General features: G+C 36.2%; 2 protein-coding genes across 3 annotated transcripts in view; both read right to left on the bottom strand.

The window, feature by feature from the left end:
- The window catches only part of LOC135213205 (sphingomyelin phosphodiesterase-like), a 152,604-nt gene extending 149,505 nt beyond the window's left edge, over positions 1–3,099 (bottom strand). For both annotated transcript variants that reach the window (XM_064247200.1, XM_064247194.1), the window contains exon 1: positions 2,915–3,099. The gene's annotated coding sequence lies outside the window, so the exon portion shown is untranslated. The remainder of the gene's footprint in view (positions 1–2,914) is intronic.
- Positions 3,100–4,332: 1,233 nt separating this feature from the next.
- On the bottom strand, positions 4,333–9,006 carry LOC135219034 (uncharacterized; the record flags this gene model as incomplete). The annotated part of the gene is made up of 2 exons (XM_064255470.1): positions 4,333–4,810; positions 8,670–9,006. Coding segments are annotated over 2 exons (645 nt in total), but the record flags the coding sequence as incomplete, so codon positions are not given.
- Positions 9,007–22,147: the final 13,141 nt, after the last annotated feature.

The following is a 22,147-nucleotide window of genomic DNA, read 5'->3' as shown; positions in this document are numbered from 1 at the left end:
GTGTACAGGCATACAGGTTAGAGTATTGAAGCAAAGTGATCCATTCAATTGACCAATTTCTCAAAGAGAGAATACAGATGACCTTGATCATCTGAGGGAACATTTTGACAATAATGTCAAGGTCTCACTTCCCATACAGCAAACATTCCCTTGTACAGCATCCACATTCAAATCCAATCAATCATTCCTGCTAGCAGACATGGTAAATTGAAAACAAAACTTTTCTGGATGATAAAAAAAAATTATCAGAGTAGAAATGGAGAGGCCATGAACAGATGGCCTAGGACAGTGGTTCCCAAACTATCTTACCTGACGCCCCCTTTTTGCTTCCAGTAGACCCGCACGGGCCCACTCCCTCTTTTGTTCATGTGGAATGATTCTTGCATTTATTTCTTAGCATTGTTCAGGAAAACAGATTTCTGTTTGTGTTAAATCCTAATAATGAAAGCCACTCAAACAAATAGTAGTACATTCCAGAGACATTTTTCTCAAGTAACTAAAATCAAAACATTTGGTCCAAAGGGAGCGAAGAAAAAGTTTGAACATTAGCAAATTGGCAAAATTGACTTGCAATTTTAAGAATAGATAATTTGAAAACATGGCATATAATATTTGGAAAGACTCATGAAACTAAGGCACAATTTATGAACTAATTTAGTGAGATGGATGCTGCTCTTTTTCCTCACAAGATTAGAAATTCTAGGATTGAAGTATGACAGCGCACAACGCAAGTAATTTTCTACATCAAGTCGGTTGCGCTGTTTTGTTTTCAGGACAACAAGAGTTGAAAACCCGGCTTCACAAAGATAAGTAGAAGAAAAGGGAAGAATCACACAAAGTGCTTCGTCACCTACTTTTGGGTACGTGGGGAGATATTTCACCCAAAACTCTTCTAACCTCATTGTTTCAAAGTCCCTTTTTGCGCTCGAGTCACATTTCAAATCGATGGCTTCCTCTTGCAGTGATTCCAGTAACAACTCCACATCAATGTTAAATGGATTCTGCACCAATGTCCAAAGAAGAGAATTCTCCATTGTGACATCTGGAAAATAGTGCATAAATTCCTCAGCAAGGGAATCCAGATGTGATAAAACCTCTTTTGTCAAGTCATACTGCTCAAGTTTTCTCTTCTCAGATAAGAGCTCATTCAGATGTGAGAACGATGAAAAGTTCCCAACTTGTACTTTTCGTTTCCAAAGATGAATTTTTTCGGTGAAGGCTCTGATTACATCTGTGTGTGCAATAATGTTTGTGTTTCTTCCTTGTAACTTTAAAAAAAAGTCCACAAGGTATGCTAGTGAAAGCTGAAAGTCTTCCTTTCTGAATGCTTCATACAGTTTGTCTTGTTTCTGCTTCTGCATGAAAATTAAACATATTTTTGAGCAGATGACTTCACGCCCCCCTTGTATCCTCCTCACGGGGGGAGAGCCCACTAGTTTGGGAACCACTGGCCTAGGAAGTGGTGTGAAATTTGGGGCTGGTGTTGCGGGTGTGAGAAATGTGGGATGTGGGTGCAAGTGTGGGAAACAGGAGGTTGTTTGCAAATCAATTCAACTTTTTGGAAAAAAAAAAAAAAAAAAAAAAAGTGTAGCTGTGGGTGAGAGCGTACAAATTGGTAAAAAATTCTTGACACGCAAAATATTCTTTAAAAAAAAAGCAGACTGTCTAGCAGCCTACAAATATGTTAAAAGCTAAAGCCAAGTAAAAACCTTAGACCTACGGTAGGTTTAAATGCATATTAGGCCTACACAAAACTGCGATATACATATATACACCAAATTATGATCTAATCCTGGTCAAATAAGATGCTTACAAATCTTGGTACACTACGAGTAAATACCAATCCAAGCGTACAGCCATGGCATTTGGTTACAAAATGAAGACAAATCACTCGAATAAAGTACACTGTGCATAAAGACAGTTGCCAAATAACAATAGCCTTATGAAAAATAAAACTGTAATTCCAGGCAATAACTCCACACGGACGACTACAAGGAATATTCCCACGAATATGACAGCCACTGGGGATTGGGGTGTCAAATGTATTTTGCCGTGTTTTGTACTTGCATCTGGGGTTAATTACATTCGACCCCCACCCCCCATAACTGTAAATTCTTAATAAGAAACCCAAATACCATAGGAAACTATAATTTCCAAAGAAATACCCGACATGGAGTTAGTATTACCTAGATCTACCAATATAACAATAGGCCTATAAAGTTGATAAAAGAAATACTGAATAGCCTAGGTGGTTTAATATTGGTATAGGTATACCCAGAGATATGGCATTTCTTGCTGTAAAGAAGGGTAAACAACAAACGAGGTTAGGTTAGGATGCTCATAGTGGGTGTGGGGGGTGGAGGTTTAGACTGCATTTAAAAGTTAGGCTAGTATGCTTAATTACATGCCGATTACAAATGGCTAGGCCTACCTACTACTAGACTAGGTAGGTATACTACTATATTTAAGAAGATACTAGGTAGTGGAATTTTAAATCTCTTATTGGCGAACTTTATTCCTTTATAGCTAATAGCCTCGTTTTTATCGAACCTCCCCCCACACCCCGACTCTCCTAACCTACTAACAAACATGTGGAAAACAAACAAACTGTTTGCTAGGCCTAAAAATTAGCAATGGAAAAAATTAAACTTAGGTAGTAGGTAGTAGCCTATGCCTATAAAATTATAAGGTAGGTAGCCTATAGCCTAGCTACCTACTCGATGTTAAAGGCGTGAGAAGAATATATCGATAAACCAAAAATAAATAAAGTATTTCAGGCCTAAATAAGGAACCACATGTAGCTAATACGTCATCCTATCTTTTAAAATAGGCCAAAAACTGACCAGGTTTACCCTAAGACAAAAAAATTCGACTCTACTCCCAACTACCTATAATAGGCTACATCTCCAAATACCTTTTTTGACGGATTAATCAGCTGCTAAAGCGACCGTAATTCCCGATAAACTCTAATTCATCGATAAAGGGACTTCGAGTCACAAAAAAAAAACGCACTTAAATAAGAAAATAACTAAGAACAGACAAATATGGACCACCAACCAATGTGGTAATGTTTACGTCAAAGGAGCTGTCACTTGTCAGTCAGAGGAAGTCACCAAATTGGACGATGGTTCTCCTTACAAACGCTAATTTTAAAAAAAAGTATAAATTATAAAATACACGTTTTCGTACGTAAAATGATTCAGCTTTATTTTATAATATATTCTTTTTTATACCTATTATTCTAGCTTACGTAGCTGACATTATTTGTTTCAGTGTGGTCTCCAGAGGTACGTTTACGTACATTTTGAAGCCTAGGCCTATCTATTTTTTTTGGCATTATTATGTCTCTCTTTTAAATATAAACACAATATATCACAGGTAGAATCCTCCTTTAAGCTGCTTAATAAACGTCCCTCAAGCCTCTAATATTTTTTTTTTTTCTTTTGCACTTTGAATACAAGAGGCCTGGAAATTTACCTTATTTTCCATATGTATACAAATTCAAGTGTATTTGTATTGATATTATAAATAACACGCATTCTTGCTTATATGCGTACATACACACACACACACACACACACACAGAGAGAGAGAGAGAGAGAGAGAGAGAGAGAGAGAGAGAGAGAGAGAGAGAGAAAGCTGACATTCCCTTATAGAATGTAACTCATCAGTCGACCTTCAAGTATGCTATGTTTTTACAACTGCATTGTTATTTGTGATAAATGTTTGCATTTCTTCATATTATTTATCCCACAAACATCTGCTGATCGATATTAAACACTAACATTCAACGTGATGTTTTCCCTTAAGAATCTATTGTGTGATAACTTTTACATTTTAGAATGAATAAGGTTAAGTATCAATTCATTGCAAAATTATGCAAATTAGCCTACTTTGACACACACACACACACACACACACATATGTGTGTGTCTAGATGTTTTAATATAAAACAAGCATATTTTCATTAGTAATCTTAAATAACATGATTTGCTTTAGAAAATCAGTATTTCAATATATTTACACATTCGTTCAACATAAGTAAAATATTCTGTGCAGTCTCACATTACATACTGTTCATTGTTTCAGAATCACACTGATATATATATATATCTATATATATATATATATATATATATATATATATATATATATATGGCACTATTTTCAAACCATTTTTTTATGAGGGGTGAGTGGAAACCACTCGATAAATTATTTTCCAACTTTAAGAGTAGTACTAAGTAACATGCCAGAAAAAAAATACCACTTGATAAAATAATGTCTAACATTAAGAGTAGTGTGTAAAATACCAGAATAAAAATACGAGGAATACAAAAAAATACGTCTTTATTTTTCATGATCTGTAACATAAGAGAGCTCTTGCAAATAAGTTCAGATTGGTCACGTATCCTAGCCTGAGTAAAAATGATTAAAAAAACCTACAATCTACTGCAACTCGTCATTAAAATATTAATGAAATATATGTACAAAACTCTCCTTAATCAATATTTGCTATAGAAAGGGAAGAAAGGCCTGAGGCTCTTGAGGAAGTGAAGAGGGAGTCTCTCTTTCTTCCTCCTGCTCTCTAGACTCAGCATAGCCTTGGCGTGGTCGAACTCGTCGAAGAAAGGCTCGTCTAGCAAGGCGAAGATGGCGTGGGCGCCCGTCTCGATCTTGTTGCTGGCCAACTCCAGGGCGTATTTCTTTCGCCTCTCCTGAGCGGAGCGCGGCTCCGGCGGGGTGAACTGGCTCCTGGTTTTGAACGGGATGTCTCGCTCTTGGTCCGAGGATCTGAAGGCGTGGTCGAAGTCTGGAATAGGGAGGAGGTATTTAAGACTTCTTCAGGCTGGTGGTCTGACATAGCTGACAAGCATTGACATCAATATGAAAAAAAAAAAATTACATCAAATACATTTATAGAATCTACTAGTCCTTTTACCAGATAGAGAGAGAGAGAGAGAGAGAGAGAGAGAGAGAGAAGAGAGAGAGAGAGAGAGAGTGGGGGAGAGAAAGAGGAATGATCATCATTCAGAAGATGAACCCTATTCATAAGGAACAAGCCCACAAGAGTCACTGACTTGAAAATTCAAGCTTTCAAAGAATGTGGCGTTCATTAGAGAGAGAGAGAGCATTATTTACATAACAAAAACTACACATAGTTGTATTTCACCAGGAGAGAGAGAGAGAGAGAGAGAGAGAGAGAGAGAGAGAGAGAGAGAGAGAGAGAGAGAGAGAGAGAGAATTTGAAATCCTCGTACCACATATATATATAGTACATGCCTCTTATATATGCACTATCACTGTCTTTGACAGTATGATATGTTTATGGGACATTTATTGCTCAAAATTTTATTTCGTTCGAATTCTTCCACTCTGGTACATACAACTTTATCCGGCAAAACACAAAGGTGAAATCATTCCACGAAATGAACCCATCCAAGGGTATTTCATCTGATTCCCTTACTTCATTTAGAAAGGTATTTACGATTTCTTACTTGATAAAATTCACGAATATGAGTCAAGATATCTTATTATTAATGTTAATTAAGACGTGTTTTTGTATGAACTCTACGTGTAGTTAATAAGGAAATTCTGAGTAACTTTAAATAATATATATATATATATATATATATATATATATATCTAAGTATATATATACTATATATATCTATACTCATAAATACATATAATCTTATAATGTAAGTTTTGTAATGCAATTATAATTTTGGTAATATGATTAATTCACCTCAGAACCTGTGTATCATGTTATGAAATGTATGTTTTTGTGTTCAGATTCCCATATTTAAAGATAACACATGTTAAGTAGTGTAACTTTTCATTTTTAAACATACATAAGGCGGAGAGAGGAAAAAGTAACGTAAGACAGAGAGAAAGAGCAAGGTTGTTATTCACATCTCGAGAAGGCCTGAGCCAGCTGAATTCTTCATCCGCGCAAACATGTAGGGACCTCCCAGGCAGCCTCGAATCCTTCGAGAACCTTCCCTACAATGATGTTATTCATATTTAACATAGAGAGATGATGTAATATGTTTTCGTCTTGAACTAGATGCTAATCGCCCATATGCCATACGCTTATGGGGATAGAGAACGATTCATCCGAGACCTAACCGCTGGCGTGAGAGATAGTATCTCTCTCTCTCTCTCTCTCTCTCAAAGCTCTCTCTTTTGCGCGAACTGTTTCATTTCCGTTACGTAATTCACGCTTATATATAAGGTGGTCACTCATTTTTATATAATTCTTAGTAATATATGTGTTGTTTGTGGAATCTGAACATTGTGTTATTTTTATTAGTTTTGTGAAGGCGCCCACGAAAGAGTAGACGTGTGTAACAGGCCTTTTTTGAGTGAGAAGTTACAGCTACGTATACAGGTATTTTTCAAATGTTTTGAAGTGCACTTCGAGGTTTTATCTTACCATTGGATAAAATTATCATTTTCAATACATTTTTCTTTTGCTTTGTTCTTTTGACATGTCCATTTTTATATGCTTCATGTTTGTACTGTCAATGCTTTAATTGTTTTCATTTTATGCATTGTTTTTTTTTGCATTGTCTTTATTTTGTTTAATTAGTTTGAATAATATTTTATTGTGTAATTGTTTGAATCTAACACTTGCAAATTAATTTGTATTTAATTAAATTTCATTTCAAATTTAATTATTGCTTTATGATTTAATTTAATTAATTTTCTTGATAAACTTTGATTTAATTTTGCTTTAATAATTAATTCAAGAATTAATTAAACTTTTGTTTTCAAGTAATAACAATTTCCCTGAGATTGTGAATTTCCCTTATAAATTTTGAATTTAGAAATAAAATTTTTATATCTTAAATTTATATGATCATTTTATTTTTTTGGTTCCCCACCAGTATTATATTTTACTTTGTTTAGGTAGAAATATAGAGTGGTAATTGTGCCATTTCCCTCAAATGAATCAGAATCAGGGAAATGCTTAGATTTGAAATTGTAGGAGTGATGCCCTTTAATTAAGATTACCTCACATCCATTTTAATGAACTTAGACTGATTGTTTTCTTGACTGTTCAGTTCTATAAGGGATCACTATTACCTTTAGAGTATTCAGTTGTTTAGTATTTCTGATGAAGGGTCGGGTGTCTGGCTGTAGTGAGGTAAGCAATTACCAAGTACTTGATCAAACTGTGCCCCAAGTACAAAGGGTGTCCCAGACCCAGGAAGAAAAGGGTCTCTTGTGCTAACAAGTACAAATGGTAAGTGAAATAACCAGATACTTGGCAATTTGGGTTAACAGTTCTTTGGCTACTTCGTGCACCAAGTATTAATGGTGTCCAGACCCAGATACTCTGGGCCGCTTCGTCACAATATATATATATATATATATTATATATATATATATATATATATATATATATATATATATCTATGGGATACAATCCACAATGAAGTAAATTCCTCTTGTATAGTTTTAAAATATATATTGTTTTCTTGTATAGGATTAGAGCTTTCGACCATCAACTGTGGTCTGTTCACTAAAGTGTCAAAAGAACTATATATTTTAAAACTACAAGAGGAATTTACTTCATTGTGGATTGTATCCCCATTTAATTAGAGGTACGACATCGTACCTGGCTTATTCTAATATATATATCATATATATATATATATATATATATATATATATATTTATATATACAACAGGAACCTAGTTTAAACAGCATGGCATTTATTGGTGATTTCCATTAAATAAGCTAGCTATAAAATTTCAAGGACTGTCTACCCACATCGTCTAGTAGCTTATAGCTTGTGACTTTTTTGAATAAAAGTCACCATTGAGTACCATTCTTGTTAAGAGAGATCTATCTATCTATATATATATATATATATATATATATATATATATATATATATATATATATAATAGTTACACATGACCTCTAGACCCCATACCTTGGCCTTGACCCCCCTCAATATCACGACGATCTCATCCATCCGTGAAATGCATTCATCTCTCAGGTAACAAGAGTCTGCTCCTTCTATATAAACCTTCCACGAGATAAATTGGGTCTGTAAATCATTTGTGAAGATACTTCTGCCATCATGGTATGTAGTTCTCTCTCTCTCTCTCTCTCTCTCTCTCCTCTCTCCTGCCTCTCTCTCTCGTCTCTCCTCTCTCTCTTCTTCCTCTCTCTCCTCTCTCTCACCACACACACACACACACACACACTGTGCAATCACAGCAACGTAAAAAATCAATCCCACTATGAGGATCACATTCTCTCTCTCTCTCTCTCTCTCTCTCTCTCTCTCTCTCTCTCTCTCTCTCTCTCTCTCTCTGCATTTACAGCACAAAACAAAACAAAAACTTCTCCCAATAGGATCCCTCTCTGTCTCTGCTAAAGATCAAAATTAAAAAAAATCCCAAAATTTAAAAAAAGTTTAGGATCCGTTTCTCTTCACTTTCTCTCTCTTACTCTCTCTCTCCTCTTCTCTCTCTCTCTTTTAGAACAAACTTAATCAAGGACCTCAGATTTTTAGGATTCCTCCTCTCTCTCTCTTCTTCTCTCTCTCTCTTCATCTCTCTCTCATCTTCTCTCTCTCTCTCTCTATCTCGATGACTAACAGCCACGAAAAGTAAAAACTCAATCTCACACGAGGACCAAAATTCCTCACCCATTATCTGGAAAAAGAAGTGATCCGGAGACCTTCGGAGACGATAGTCGTCATCTGTCGCTTGTTGTGGCTCCACGATCGTAGCTTCGGGTGTTATTGGGTCCTTTTGTTGCTTTTCTTCTTCTTCTCCTCCTCCTCTTTCCTCTTGGTCGATCCTCTCTGCTGCCTGAACGACTGCCTCTCCTACCTCTAGAACAAGAGGAAGAAGAGGAGGAGCTTCTTGGGGTTCGTCTTTAGCTGTCACTTGTTGTTGCTTGACGTTCGCAGGGAGACAGAGGACCGTGGGTAAACACACCAAGATCACCGGGAGTAACCTTCCCACCTGGAAAAGTGTATATTGATGTTATGATCAGGAGTCTTCGTTATGATCATCATTTATAGATCTTTAGGCCAAAAGGCCGAGCACTGGGACCAAGGAGGTTAGATCTGACTGGGACATGTGTTGAGGTCATTCAGTGCTGGAAAGGGAAACTGAGAGTAGAAAGGTTTAGAAAGGTGGTACAATAAGAGGAAAATCTTTTGCAGTTAGGAGAGGCTTGAGGAGAGGAAGAGGGGAGAAAGAGAATATGAAAGGAGGTACAGTTAAAAGGAACAAAAAAGGTTGAAACTAACTTAGCTAGGGGTCGCAGGGACGCTACAAAGGACCTGAAGTAATGCCTATACAGAAGGTGCATTAACGGCTCATCTGCCACATTGCTATAGGTCTATTAAAAGTTATTAGACAATGCTGATTTATTTTCAGCATTTAATAAAAAACCATGATGAATCTGTCGATTTTCCCTGATTGGTTATTAAGATTATTCACCTTTGTATATCTCTGTTCCGGAAATTGATGGTTTCCAGGAGTAACCTTCCCACTTGGGATGATGTTGTTATTATCATCAAAATTCTTAAAAAAAAAAAAAAAATTCAAAGCCATCACACTCTAAAAGGTTCTTAAAAGGTTATGAAACATTTCTGAAATATTTCAGCCTTATATGAAAAGACAGCACAAATACGGAGACTCGTTCAAATGGTTTTCAAGATTATTCATTTGTATCTGTTCTGTTAAGATCTGCAAGAGCGCAGGTCAGGTTTTCTAAACATTTAGACTATGGGATAAGCAATTTTTCCAACTCAATAGGCAATGAAATAGACACAAAAGTCTTTGGCTTCTGAGACATATAACTTATTACTATAAAGGGCGTTATGTCTGTCCGTCCGTCTGTCATTCAATTATGACCAAACGTCTGGTCCGATGGGCATGAAACTTGGCAGGGTTATAGTGGTGACCCCTAAGATGGTTTATAATGGGGTTTCATCCTACCTCCCCCCACCCCCACCCCCACTCTCCGAAGGGGGTGGGGTGAGAAGGGATTCCCTGAAACGGAGCTGGTTCTGCTCGTGAAACGGGGCTCGTTTTGCCCGTAGACTTAAGTTACCTTACGAATTTATCATTCATAATTTCTGTATACATTTGACAATTATTATTTGGAAAAGAATAGTCTCTAATTCTGTCAAGTACAATCCTATCTGTTGATAGGATTATTCAAAATACTCCTTTCCAGGAGTCTGGGATTGCTATAGTAGATTCACATCACCTGTACATCTGATGTCTAGGCCAGTCCCTTATGATGCTCCTGATTGGCTGTTGATAAGCCAATCACAGGGCTGGAAACTCTCAGTCTCTCTCAAGAGTTCACATAGGCAGAATGTATGTTCCACCCCTCCTGAGAGATACTTTTGAAAGAAGTTTCCCTAAGGAGAGATGGAGTATACATCTTGGCTATGTGAACTCTCTCGAGAGACAAAGTTTCCAGCTCTGCGATTGGCTTATCAACAGCCAATCAGGAGCGTCATAAGGGACTGGCTTAGACATCAGACGCACGGGTGATGTGAATCTCCTATAGCATCATTTAACTAAGGCAATAAAAAGGAAAGAAAAAAGAAGTTCTCCCTAACTGAAAAATCAAGGTATTCGGACCATGACTGTAACGCTCCAACACACGTGATTTGAGACGCTCTGAAACGGCCGCTACACACAAAGGCTTTTTCGATTGAAGGAAATGGAGAAAGCAAAGGTCAGATTATGTAGTTTTGCTTTGTTTATTCTCTCTCTATCTCTCTGTTTATTTATCAATGTCTCAATGCATGTCTTTCTACCTTCATATGTGAAAAGTAGAGAGAGCAAAAGTTAGATTTCTCTATCTCTCTTTCTCTCTCTCTCTCAATGTCTCAAAAAAGTAGAGAAAGCAAAGGTAAATGACGTTCTCTTTCTCTCAATGTCCGGAAAATAAACGAAAATATTCCGGCGAAAGAAAACGGGGTTGAGGTCACGTTTTCTTTGTCACAAACATTTTATTGACTGAGGTGCCAGTTACTCGGAAATTAATCATTCTCTCTCTCTCTCTCTCTCTCTCTCTCTCATGCTTTTCCCTCCACTGAGTGAATGGGGGCTACGACCCCGCCTATTTTACAGTGTGCCAAGGTCACGCTGAGCCATTCTTAATGAAATTTTGGAAGACCGATGTATTCGTATTGTTAGTTGTGTTTTAATTAACGCTGATTACTTATGTTTTTGCTTATGAGGAATTCAGATGTTGGGAATCTAGTATATTTAAATCATAGGCTTTCTATTCAACCAGACACACACACACACACACACACACACACACACACACACACACACACACACATATATATATATATATATATACATATATATATATATATATATAGAGAGACGAGAGAGATGAGAGAGAGGAGGGAGAGAGAGAGAGAGAGAGAGGAGAACGTAAAAATTGCACACACATACACACACACACACACACACACACACACAATATATATATATATATATATATATATATATATATATATATATATACATATATAGCAAACACATATATTTATATAAATATATATAAATAAACACACATATATATTAAGAGAGAGAGAGAGAGAGAGAGAGAGAGAGAGAGAGAGAGAGAGAGAGAGAGAATGATAAATCACAAATACACAGCGGCACACGAAACATAAGACAAATGACATTACCAGTTTACCCATTCATGTTACCAAGCAAGAGTACACTACTTGACTCAATGAATGAAAAGTAAACAAAAGCGATTTACCTTGTAAAATCAGAAACAATAGACGAAAATAATTCGTTGCGTAAATATCTTCAGCTATTTCTGGATTGTTAAACACAAAATAGTAAGTGGAAGGTTGGCACGTCTTGCAAATTTGATTCTAGCAAAGTGAAATTGCTCTCTTGATAAGCGAAGGTGACGAGAGAGAGAGAGAGAGAGAGAGAGAGAGAGAGAGAGAGAGAGAGAGAGAGAGAGAGAGAGAGATAGACCATTATTTACACAACAAAAACTAAGCATAGAGGTCAATTAATCTTGTTGATGAATACGTAACGAAAGTTGTATTCCATTTTCGAAAACTTTTGAGAGAGAGAGAGAGAGAGAGAGAGAGAGAGAGAGAGAGAGAGAGAGAGAGAGAGAGAGAGGTTAATTCATCTAGCTGTTGAATACGTAACAAAAGTTGTATTCCATTTTCGAAAACTTTTGCGAGAGAGAGAGAGAGAGAGAGAGAGAGAGAGAGAGAGAGAGAGAGAGAGAGAGAGAGAGAGAGAGAATTTATTTCATGTAGTTGTTGAATACGTAACTTATTATGCGTAAATCCCAGAGGAAAATGGATCTAGAATCGACGATAATAATAATAATAATAATAATAATAATAATAATAATAATAATAATAATAATAATAATAATAATAATGTTAGTACGTGTATAAGCTCAACTAGATTACTTTCCTTTCTTTTTTTTGTGAAACCCACCAGTGAAAGGAATGAGAAATGAGACAAAAAATAAAAAAAACTAAGAGAAGAGAAAAACTACAGGTGGAAAAAAACCTGCCCTTGGGCACAACCTGACGCTATGACATTCAAAATTTCACGATCCTCTGGGTGCAAGTTTTTCATCTCTCTCTCTCTCTCTCTATTGCTATCAAATAAAACTTTGCATCCGGACCTTTCAATTAAAGTCTGATATAACTCTCTCTCTCTCTCTCTCTCTCTCTCTCTCTCTCTCTCTCTCTCTCGCTGAGATCACGATAAAAAATTACTTCAACTATTCAGTTCAATGACAGGATTCTCTCTCTCTCTCTCTCTATAGCTGAGATCAAGAAGAAAAAAATGCTTTACCTATACAATTCAATGACAGTCTCTCTCTCTCTCTCTCTCTCTCTCTCTCTCTCTCTCTCTCTCTCTCTAGCTGAGACCAAGAAAAAAATGCTTTACCTATACAATTCAATGACAGTCTCTCTCTCTCTCTCTCTCTCTCTCTCTCTCTCTCTCTCTCTCTCTCTCTATATATATATATATATATATATATATATATATATATATATATATATATATATATATATCTAGCTTATAAGGAAAAAAATGCTTACCTATACAATTCAATGTCAGGCCTCTCTCTCTCTCTCTCAAAACAAGAAAAGCTGAACACATGATTATGCTGTATAAAACATATGTTCGTAGTCCACTTGAATATTGCAATATGATATGGTACCCACACTATCAAAAGGATATTGCACAAATAGAGAGTGTTACAAAGGTCATTTACAGCTAGAATAGAAGAAGTTAAGGACCTAGACTACTGGGAAAGGACTACACTTCTTAAAATTATATAGTCTAGAAAGGAGAAGAGAACGCTACATGATAATTCAGGCATGGAAACAGATAGAAGGAATAGCAGAAAATATCATGGAACTAAAAATATCAGAAAGAGCAAGCAGAGGTAGATTAATAGTGCCCAACAACTATACCAGGAAAAATAAGGAAAGCACACAGGACATTAATCCACTACGCACCAGCATCGATAATGCAGCGTCTATTCAATGCGTTGCCAGCTCATGTGGGATAATATTCAGGAGTGAGCGTAGATGTGTTTAAGAATAAGCTCGACAAATATCTAAACTGCATCCCAGACCATCCAAGATTGGAAGATGCAAAATATACCGGAAGATGTACTAGCAACTCTCTGGTAGACACTAGAGGTGCCTCACACTGAGGGACCTGGGGTGGGCAACCCGAACAAGATGTAAGGTCTGTAAGGTAAGGTAAGGTCTCTCTCTCTCTCTCTCTCTCTCTCTCTCTCTCTCTCTCTTTGAGATCAGGAAAAACGAATGCTTACCTATAAAATTCAATGGCAGGCTTCTCTCTCTCTCTCTCTTTCTCTCTCTCTCTCTCTCTCTCTCTCTCACACACACAAGAAAAAATTACATATACAATTCAATGACAGGCTCTCTCTCTCTCTTTCTCTCTAAAGAAAGAATGAATGACAGAAACAAAAGAAATGGTAAAAAGAAAGAACTAATGGAAGACAGAAAAATCAAAGAAAGAAAAATAAGAAACAATAAAGAAAGGAAGATAACATTTGCGCAAGAAAATCCCGTTACGTAAAAAAAAAAAAAAAAAAAAAGTGTTGGTTGTTCTGAGTCTCATTTGCTTTACCGTGAAGAAAATTGCTTGCTAATAACTACCGACAGCTCTGATGATAGTTTAGCGAACGTATGACGTCATCGTTTCGTTAGCAGAGCGAGAAGCAGTGGAATATTCGTCTGTTGACACTGGAATACGTTACGGTAATTCTAGTTAGTGCCTTTTCTTTTGTCTATATTTATATACGAAGCTGGTTTTGTAAGATTAATTAAATTATTATATTTGCTGTTGGAGTAGTAGCTATAAATCTCTCTCTCTCTCTCTCTCTCTCTCTCTCTCTCTCTCTCTCTCTCTCTCTCTCTCTCTCTCTCTCTCTCATTTTTCTTTTATCTATGTATTCATATAATATGGAGCTGTTTTCGCAAGATTAATTAAATTATAATATTTCCCGTTGGAGTAATAGGTGTAAATCTCTCTCTTCCTCTCATTTATATACGTTTATACGATGCCAGATAACCTATAAATTATACATTCATTCATTATACATGTATATATATATATATATATATATATATATATATATGATATACATTATAAATTAATTAAATACACACACATATATCTATCTATCATCTATACTATATATATATATATATATATATATGTATATATATATATATATATATATATATATATATATATATATATATATGAAAAATCCCAAACAGGTATCCGGATCCATTCAGAAATCTTGCAAGATCTTCTTGGACCCATAGCCCACCTCTCCACAAAATTCCATCTGCAGCTTCTTAAGATATCTCAAAAACTATCCAAGACGACGCAACCAACTTCACACTTAAATCCCAATTAAAATGAAAGCTGGTGAATTAATAAGGATGGTTTCAGAATAGGAGAAAAGACGGAAATCAAATAATTATAGAGGAAATTAAAGTTTTCCAGTCTCAGATTACATGAGTTTTCATGAACATACTCAAGCTGTAGTAATGATTAAATCGAGCGTTCGTGATATTAATGTTTCAATCTTAGGTACGGATTTCTTTAGGCATGGCTGGGAGAGGAGGAGGAGCAGGAGGAGGAGGAGGAGGAGGAGGAGGAGGAGGAGATTATAATAAAAAAATTTGACCTAAAAGTAAAATTAATGTTTAAGATGAATGCTACAGCTTTACGGTTACTATGAATGACTGTAATTTGAATTTTTTTATTTATAAAAATCTCAAAATCAGGTCTGTCAATTTTCACGGCCGGATATGGGTCCCAGTTTCAAAATTATTGGCTTCTAGGGGGCGAAATTGGACCTACTTCCTACTTCCAGCGAGTCACAAAATTGGTAAAAATCTCCACAATGATGTTGACGTGTCTTCAAAAAATTAAAAGGAAAATCATGCAGGCTGTCGAAAGCTCTTACTATATATGTTTAAATAGTAGTGTGGAAGTCTCCCTGAAGATGTCGTACTACTAGAACCTCAAAATTTCAAGAGAAGATGCAATGCATTCCTAACCTAAGGTAATTCTATTAGTATTTGATAATTTACTTACATTTTTATCTGTTCAACTATTCATTTGTTAATTTAGTTTATATTTTCTCATACCAGATCTCTTCTTTCTGTTAATTCTTTCAAATGAACACCTTAATATTCTTTGGAAGCTTGAAGATTCATGTCAATGTCCCTTAAGGTGAGTTAACACTAGGCTTTACCCCACGCTGCTGCATGCGTAAGACTCACCACCAACTCCTCCCAAATTCTTGTTAGCCCCACCTACTGGATTGCTCATCAGTGTGACTTAGTGGTATGGCGTGACTCTTGATGAGCAGTCCAGTAGGCGGGGCTAACGAGAATTTGGGAGGAGTTGGTGATCGTAAGACTCATCACTAACTCCTCCCAAATTCTTGTTAGCCCCGCCTACTGGACTGCTCATTAGGGTGACTTAGCGGTGTGGCGTGACTCTTGATGAGCAGTCCAGTAGGCGGGGCTAACATGAATTTGGGAGGAGTTGGTGATCGTAAGACTCACCACCAACTCCTCTCAAATTCTTGTTAGCCCCGCCTACTGGATTGCTAATTAGGGTGACTTAGTGGTATGGCGTGAATCTTGATGAGCAGTCCAGTAGGCGGGGCTAATAAGAATTTGGGAGGAGTTGGTGATGAGTCTTACGCATGCAGCAGCATGGGGTGAAGGCTAGTGTAAACTCACCTTTAGGCTTCGTCTTCTGAATGACGGTAATAATCACATTGTGGTTATCTTTACCAATGTTGTGAATGTTATAAAAACGATGATAAGTTGTAAACATAGAATTGTTTTTCTGTCAATTATATCTAAACCTATATAGGGGTATTGAGAGCCTTCTCATCTCTATAGAAGAATCTGTTTTAAATATTTTGATGAGTGTGGACACATAAATGACAGTGGAAATATGAGGTTAGAAAAATATCAATAATGATAATATTGCTACTCTTCCCTCGGAAGTTAATTTCAAATTACTCTTCTTCTTCTGCTTTACTTTCCAAACCCTTCTCCCACTTCCCTTTCGTCCGCCCCAGGAACCACGATTCCCTTGATAGGAAATACCAAATTTTTTTCTCTCTTTCTCTCTCTCCCTTTCTGTATAAGGTTCGAGTGTTGCAACAGAGCATTACTTAAATTTGGCTTCCATCCTCTTTCTTGCAATGCATCTGTCTTACCTTTTTTCTTACTTTCGTGAGCCAGAAAAAATATGGTAAAAACATAGTCAGAAAGAGAGTGAAAATGGTTGGGTATCCTGGGGTCTTCAGGGAGGTCTGTTTCAATATCTTTTTGTATTATTATTTCAAGATTTATTATTATTATTATTATTATTATTATTATTATTATTATTATTATTATTATTATTACTCATACGGAGAAGCCTACAGGGGTCATTAGCTTGAAATTCAAGCTTCCAAAGATGATGATGATGATGATGATGATGATGAGATGATGATGATGATTATTATTATCATTATTATTATTCAGAAGATGAACCCTATTTATGTGGAACAAGCCCACCACAGGGGGCATTGACTTGAAATTCAAGCTTCCAAAGAATTATTATTATTATTATTATTATTATTATTATTATTATTATTATTATTATTATTATTATTTTATTAAATACAAGCTTCCAAAGAGTATGATGGTGTTCATGTGATAGAAGCAACGGAAGGCAATGAGAATATTACAGTAAGAAGAGATCTGTTATTGGAAAAGGAACAATAAACCAACAAATTAATAAACAAGCAGAAGAAAATGTAAGGAAACTACTCAAACAAAAGAACATTTGTGTTAGAGTAGTACTGCAGTGCATGTCCGCTTGAGCTACTGACGTTCCCATTGCAAAACGTCCTCTGCAGGGAGGTTGTTCTTTTTTTATATCTTTTATTCTCTTTATATGGAGGGTGGAAAGTGAGATGGAAAAAGTAGGAATTATAAATTGTGGATCGATTCGCCGGCACCAACTACAGTAGATTCACATCAACCGTTCATTTGATGTCTAAGCCAATCCCTTACGACGCTCCTGATTGGCTGTTGGTAAGCCAATCACAGGGCTGGAAATTACTCTCAGTCTCTCTCTCGAGAGTTCACATAGGAAGGATGTATGTTCCACCTCTCCTGAAAGACGTATACCTCAGGAGAGGTGGAACATAGATCCTACCTATGTGAATTCTCGAGAGAGACTGAGAATTTCCAGCCCTGTAAACAGCCAATCAGGAGTGTCGTAAGGGACTGACCTAGACATCAAATGCACGGTTGATGTGAATCTACTATATAGTCAACAGTAGAGAGAAGTGGGAGCAACAAGCCTGTGAGTGACCACTGACCTCAAGAGAAAGTAGACTGGTTACAAAAATCACAAAGCTATATACTTCGTACCGTCATGTTTCTTGCTTGCAACCGCAGAGAAGTTAGTTATTAAAATATAGAATCCACCCCCCCCCCCCCACCACATTCCTGTTATTATCACGATTCTCTTCAGCCAGTCGCTTTCCTTACAGGCAATTTTTCTTAACGAGTAAAAACAGCAATGGGTAACATGACCAGCCTTTGTCAACCCGATTATGCTCAATCTTCCTTGAAATAATTTGACGTTTGCGGGTTGCCCTGGCTTGCCAGTGGTGCTCCTCAGAGGTAATGAGAGGTAATAAGAGGTCAGCCAACTGGAAAATGTAGAGAACGGAGAAGAGTGAACGTGGGAAGAAAGAAAGGAGGGAATACCCAAAGTGGATCGGAGAAATTCCTCACCAAATATCATATTAAATTTTTCGCTTCTGTTTCAGACTAATTTTAGAAGATGGAACACGGGTAATGTTAATCTTAATTGTTCCTTGGAAACATCTCCTCCTGTGTGAGAGAGAGAGAGAGAGAGAGAGAGAGAGAGAGAGAGAGAGAGAGAGAGAGAGAGAGATTTAAAATTAATGATGCACAAAGAAAATAAATTATATATAGTATATATATATATTCACTCACCACGGAACCGAAACCCGGCCTTTCGAATTTATAAATAAATAAATAATAAATATATATATATATATATATATATATATATATATATATATATACTATATAATCAATTCTGCAAGTAAAATGGAGAGGAGAAATAATATAAAAACATTATCATAACTATGCACAATACGGTGATTATTTATGATAATGAAAAATGTAAAAAATTACAATATCACTATTATCAACATCACGATTGTATGATATTTTAAAGATAATAACATTACTATTCCAACCAACAAGAGTATTAGCACGAATAACAGCAATAACAAGAATAAATGGAGAAGCGAATCCACAGTTATGTATGGTAACAAATATATTTTGGAAATAAGTCTCTACAGACAGTTTTCTGGAATCTATTCGATTCCCCCTTTTTGGAACCGATTCTCGAAAGCTCTTTGTAGAGAATAATTCTTATGTATGTACGTGCCCTTACATAACTGTGGATTTGTTTATATTAACAATAGCATCGCTCCAGCCGACCTAGTTATTAATATTTGCCAAACCACTTAAATGAATAGCATTGTATCCCACAATCACGGGAAGAATTTAGTAACACAAACATGGCAACACCGAGCATTGCTCCAATTCATTTATGCAACACTTGGACGACTAACGAACGTACGTACGTACACACACACACGCACACACACACTACACACATTTACACACTCTAGTTAGAACAATACTGTATTTTTTCACTACGTCATTGTGGTAACGTGTCAGAGTGTAACGCTTTGCGTGTGTGTTTTTCTAATCTTTTTCTATACTTTTAATTCATTTCGTAGTGATTATTTAGCGGCTTCCTGTACTATTATTGTTCTCCGAGTTGACTACTATAAATTTGATAGATATCATTATGATAGTACTTCTATTGTTCTTTTCATTATTGTTCGTAAAGTTTTTTTTTTTTATTCCGCTTGTAGAATCTTGTCTCCCCCTATCTATGACATGAATTGATTCAGTATTCCACTATCTATGACGCGAATTGATTCAGTGTTCCACTATCTATGACATGAATTGATTCAGTATTCCTCTATCTATGACGTGAATTGATTCAGTATTCCTCTATCTATGACGCGAATTGATTAAGTATTCCTCTATCTATGACGTGAATTGATTCAGTATTCCTCTATCTATGACGCGAATTGATTCAGTATTCCGCTATCTATGACATGAATTGATTCAGTATTCCTCTATCTATGATGTGAATTGATTCAGTATTCCTCTATCTATGATGTGAATTGATTCAGTATTCCTCTATCTATGACGCGAATTGATTCAGTATTCCTCTATCTATGACGTGAATTGATTCAGTATTCCTCTATCTATGACGCGAATTGATTCAGTATTCACTATCTATGACATGAATTGATTCAGTATTCCTCTATCTATGACGCAAATTGATTCAGTATTCCACTATCTATGACATGAATTGATTCATTATTCCACTATCTATGACATGAATTGATTCAGTATTCCACTATCTATGACATGAATTGATTCAGTATTCCACTATCTATGACATGAATTGATTCAGTATTCCACTATCTACCACATAAATTGATGCAATATTCCTCTACCTATGGCATGAATTTATTCAGTATTCACTATCTATGACGTGAATTGATTCAGCATTCCAATATATATGACGTGAATTGATTCAGTATTCCACTATCTATAAAATGAATTGATTCAGTATTCCACTATCTATAAAATGAATTGATTCAGTATTCCACTATCTATGAAATGAATTGATTCAGTATTCCACTATCTACTACATAAATTGATGCAATATTTCACTCTATGACATGAACTAACTCAGTATTCCACTATCTATGACATGAATTAACTCAATACTCCATTAACCACATAAATTGATGCAATATCCCACTGTCTATGACATGAATTGATTCAGTACATCGGTATCTATTACTTGAATGGACTCAATACTTCACTATCTGTCAAATAAATTGATGCAATTTTCCGATGTCTATTACATGAATTGATTCAATATTCCACTATCTGCGACATGAATTGATTCAGTCTTCCACTATCACATAAACTGCTATAATATCCCGCTGTCTTTGAGATCAATTGATTCAGTACTTCGGCATCTATTACTTGAACTGAGTCAGTATTCAGCTATCTGTTGCATAAACTGAACGGTACTCCATAATTCATCACATAAATTGATGCAATATTCCTCGTGCATCGTCTCTCCATTGCCAAATAGTTGCAAAGTTGCAAATCGACTTCCGTTTGCTTGCCAAACAACCTTGCCAGAGAACAATGGCTGTCGTTTTAGAAATCATTCTCCTGGTAAGAATAAAAAAAATGGATGAATAATTATGATGCAGATACTAACGAGAGGCTATATCCATTTCACAATATTCTTAGCCGCTGACTTAATATCAATATGCTTGCGACATGTATGCAGTAAGTTGCCGATCTTATAGAACCTTTTACGTAAGAGTGCATCCATTATACAGTAACACATTGTCATAAGTCGCCAACTTACCGTATACATATCACAGACATGTTGACAAGTCAACGACCGTAATCTGAGAGCGAATCTTGGGTAAGTGCTGGATAATTTCATAGGAAGACTGGTTACCTACAAGTCGTCAAGTTGTATTCAAAATGTTTGTGATATGTGTGTGTGTGTGTGCGTGTGTGATAAACTGCTGGCATGTGTCAAATTATTTGTGATTGTGTGCAATACGTCGACGTGTGTCAAATTGATGTGATGCCTGTGCAATAAATTGTCGATGTGTCAAATTGTTCGTGATATGTGCAATAACTTGTCGACATGTGTCAAATTGTTTGTGATTGTGTGCAATTAGTTGCCGACATGCGTCAAAGTGTTTCTGGTACGTATGTGTTAAGTTGCCGACATAGCTTTATGATATGTAATACTACCTTATGGTTGCACCCGTAGGTTGTGATATCGAGCATATATAAGATATTTTCTTGACTTACCCTGACGTGTTGGAAACGATGAGACACCGGTCAGTTATTCCTTTCTCAGTATAATAATATTCATATCGAAACTCCCAACTGGATCTAACTTCATATTTCCACCCAGAAGGCTCACTTGATACACCAGCTTGCTCAAGCTTAAAATTCCAAGAAAATAATCCTTCCTTATAGCTTTGGGAATTAACATCTGGTTATTCCTTCCCGAATACACTTGAGCTACTCAGCCAAAATATTCCTTCCAGCATACGCTTCGATATTCCCCGCAAAAATATATAATTTCCCGCGTAAATTTCAACATTTCCCGCCAAAATGTTCCTTCCTGCATACGCTTCGATATTTCCCGCAAAAATACTTAATTTCCCGCGTAAATGCCAACATTTCCCGCCAAAATGTTCCTTCCTGGATACGCTTCGATATTCCCGCAAAATATAATTTTCCGCGTAAACTTCAACATTTCCCGCCAAAATATTCCTTCTTTTAAAAGCTTCGACATTTCACAAAAAAAAAAGGAAAAAAATCCCGCCATAATA

Source organism: Macrobrachium nipponense, chromosome 19, assembly GCF_015104395.2.
Source record: "Macrobrachium nipponense isolate FS-2020 chromosome 19, ASM1510439v2, whole genome shotgun sequence".
NCBI classification, from domain to species: domain Eukaryota; kingdom Metazoa; phylum Arthropoda; class Malacostraca; order Decapoda; family Palaemonidae; genus Macrobrachium; species Macrobrachium nipponense.
Note: the sequence above shows the minus strand (reverse complement) of the source record. Positions and strands in the feature narration are given on the sequence as shown.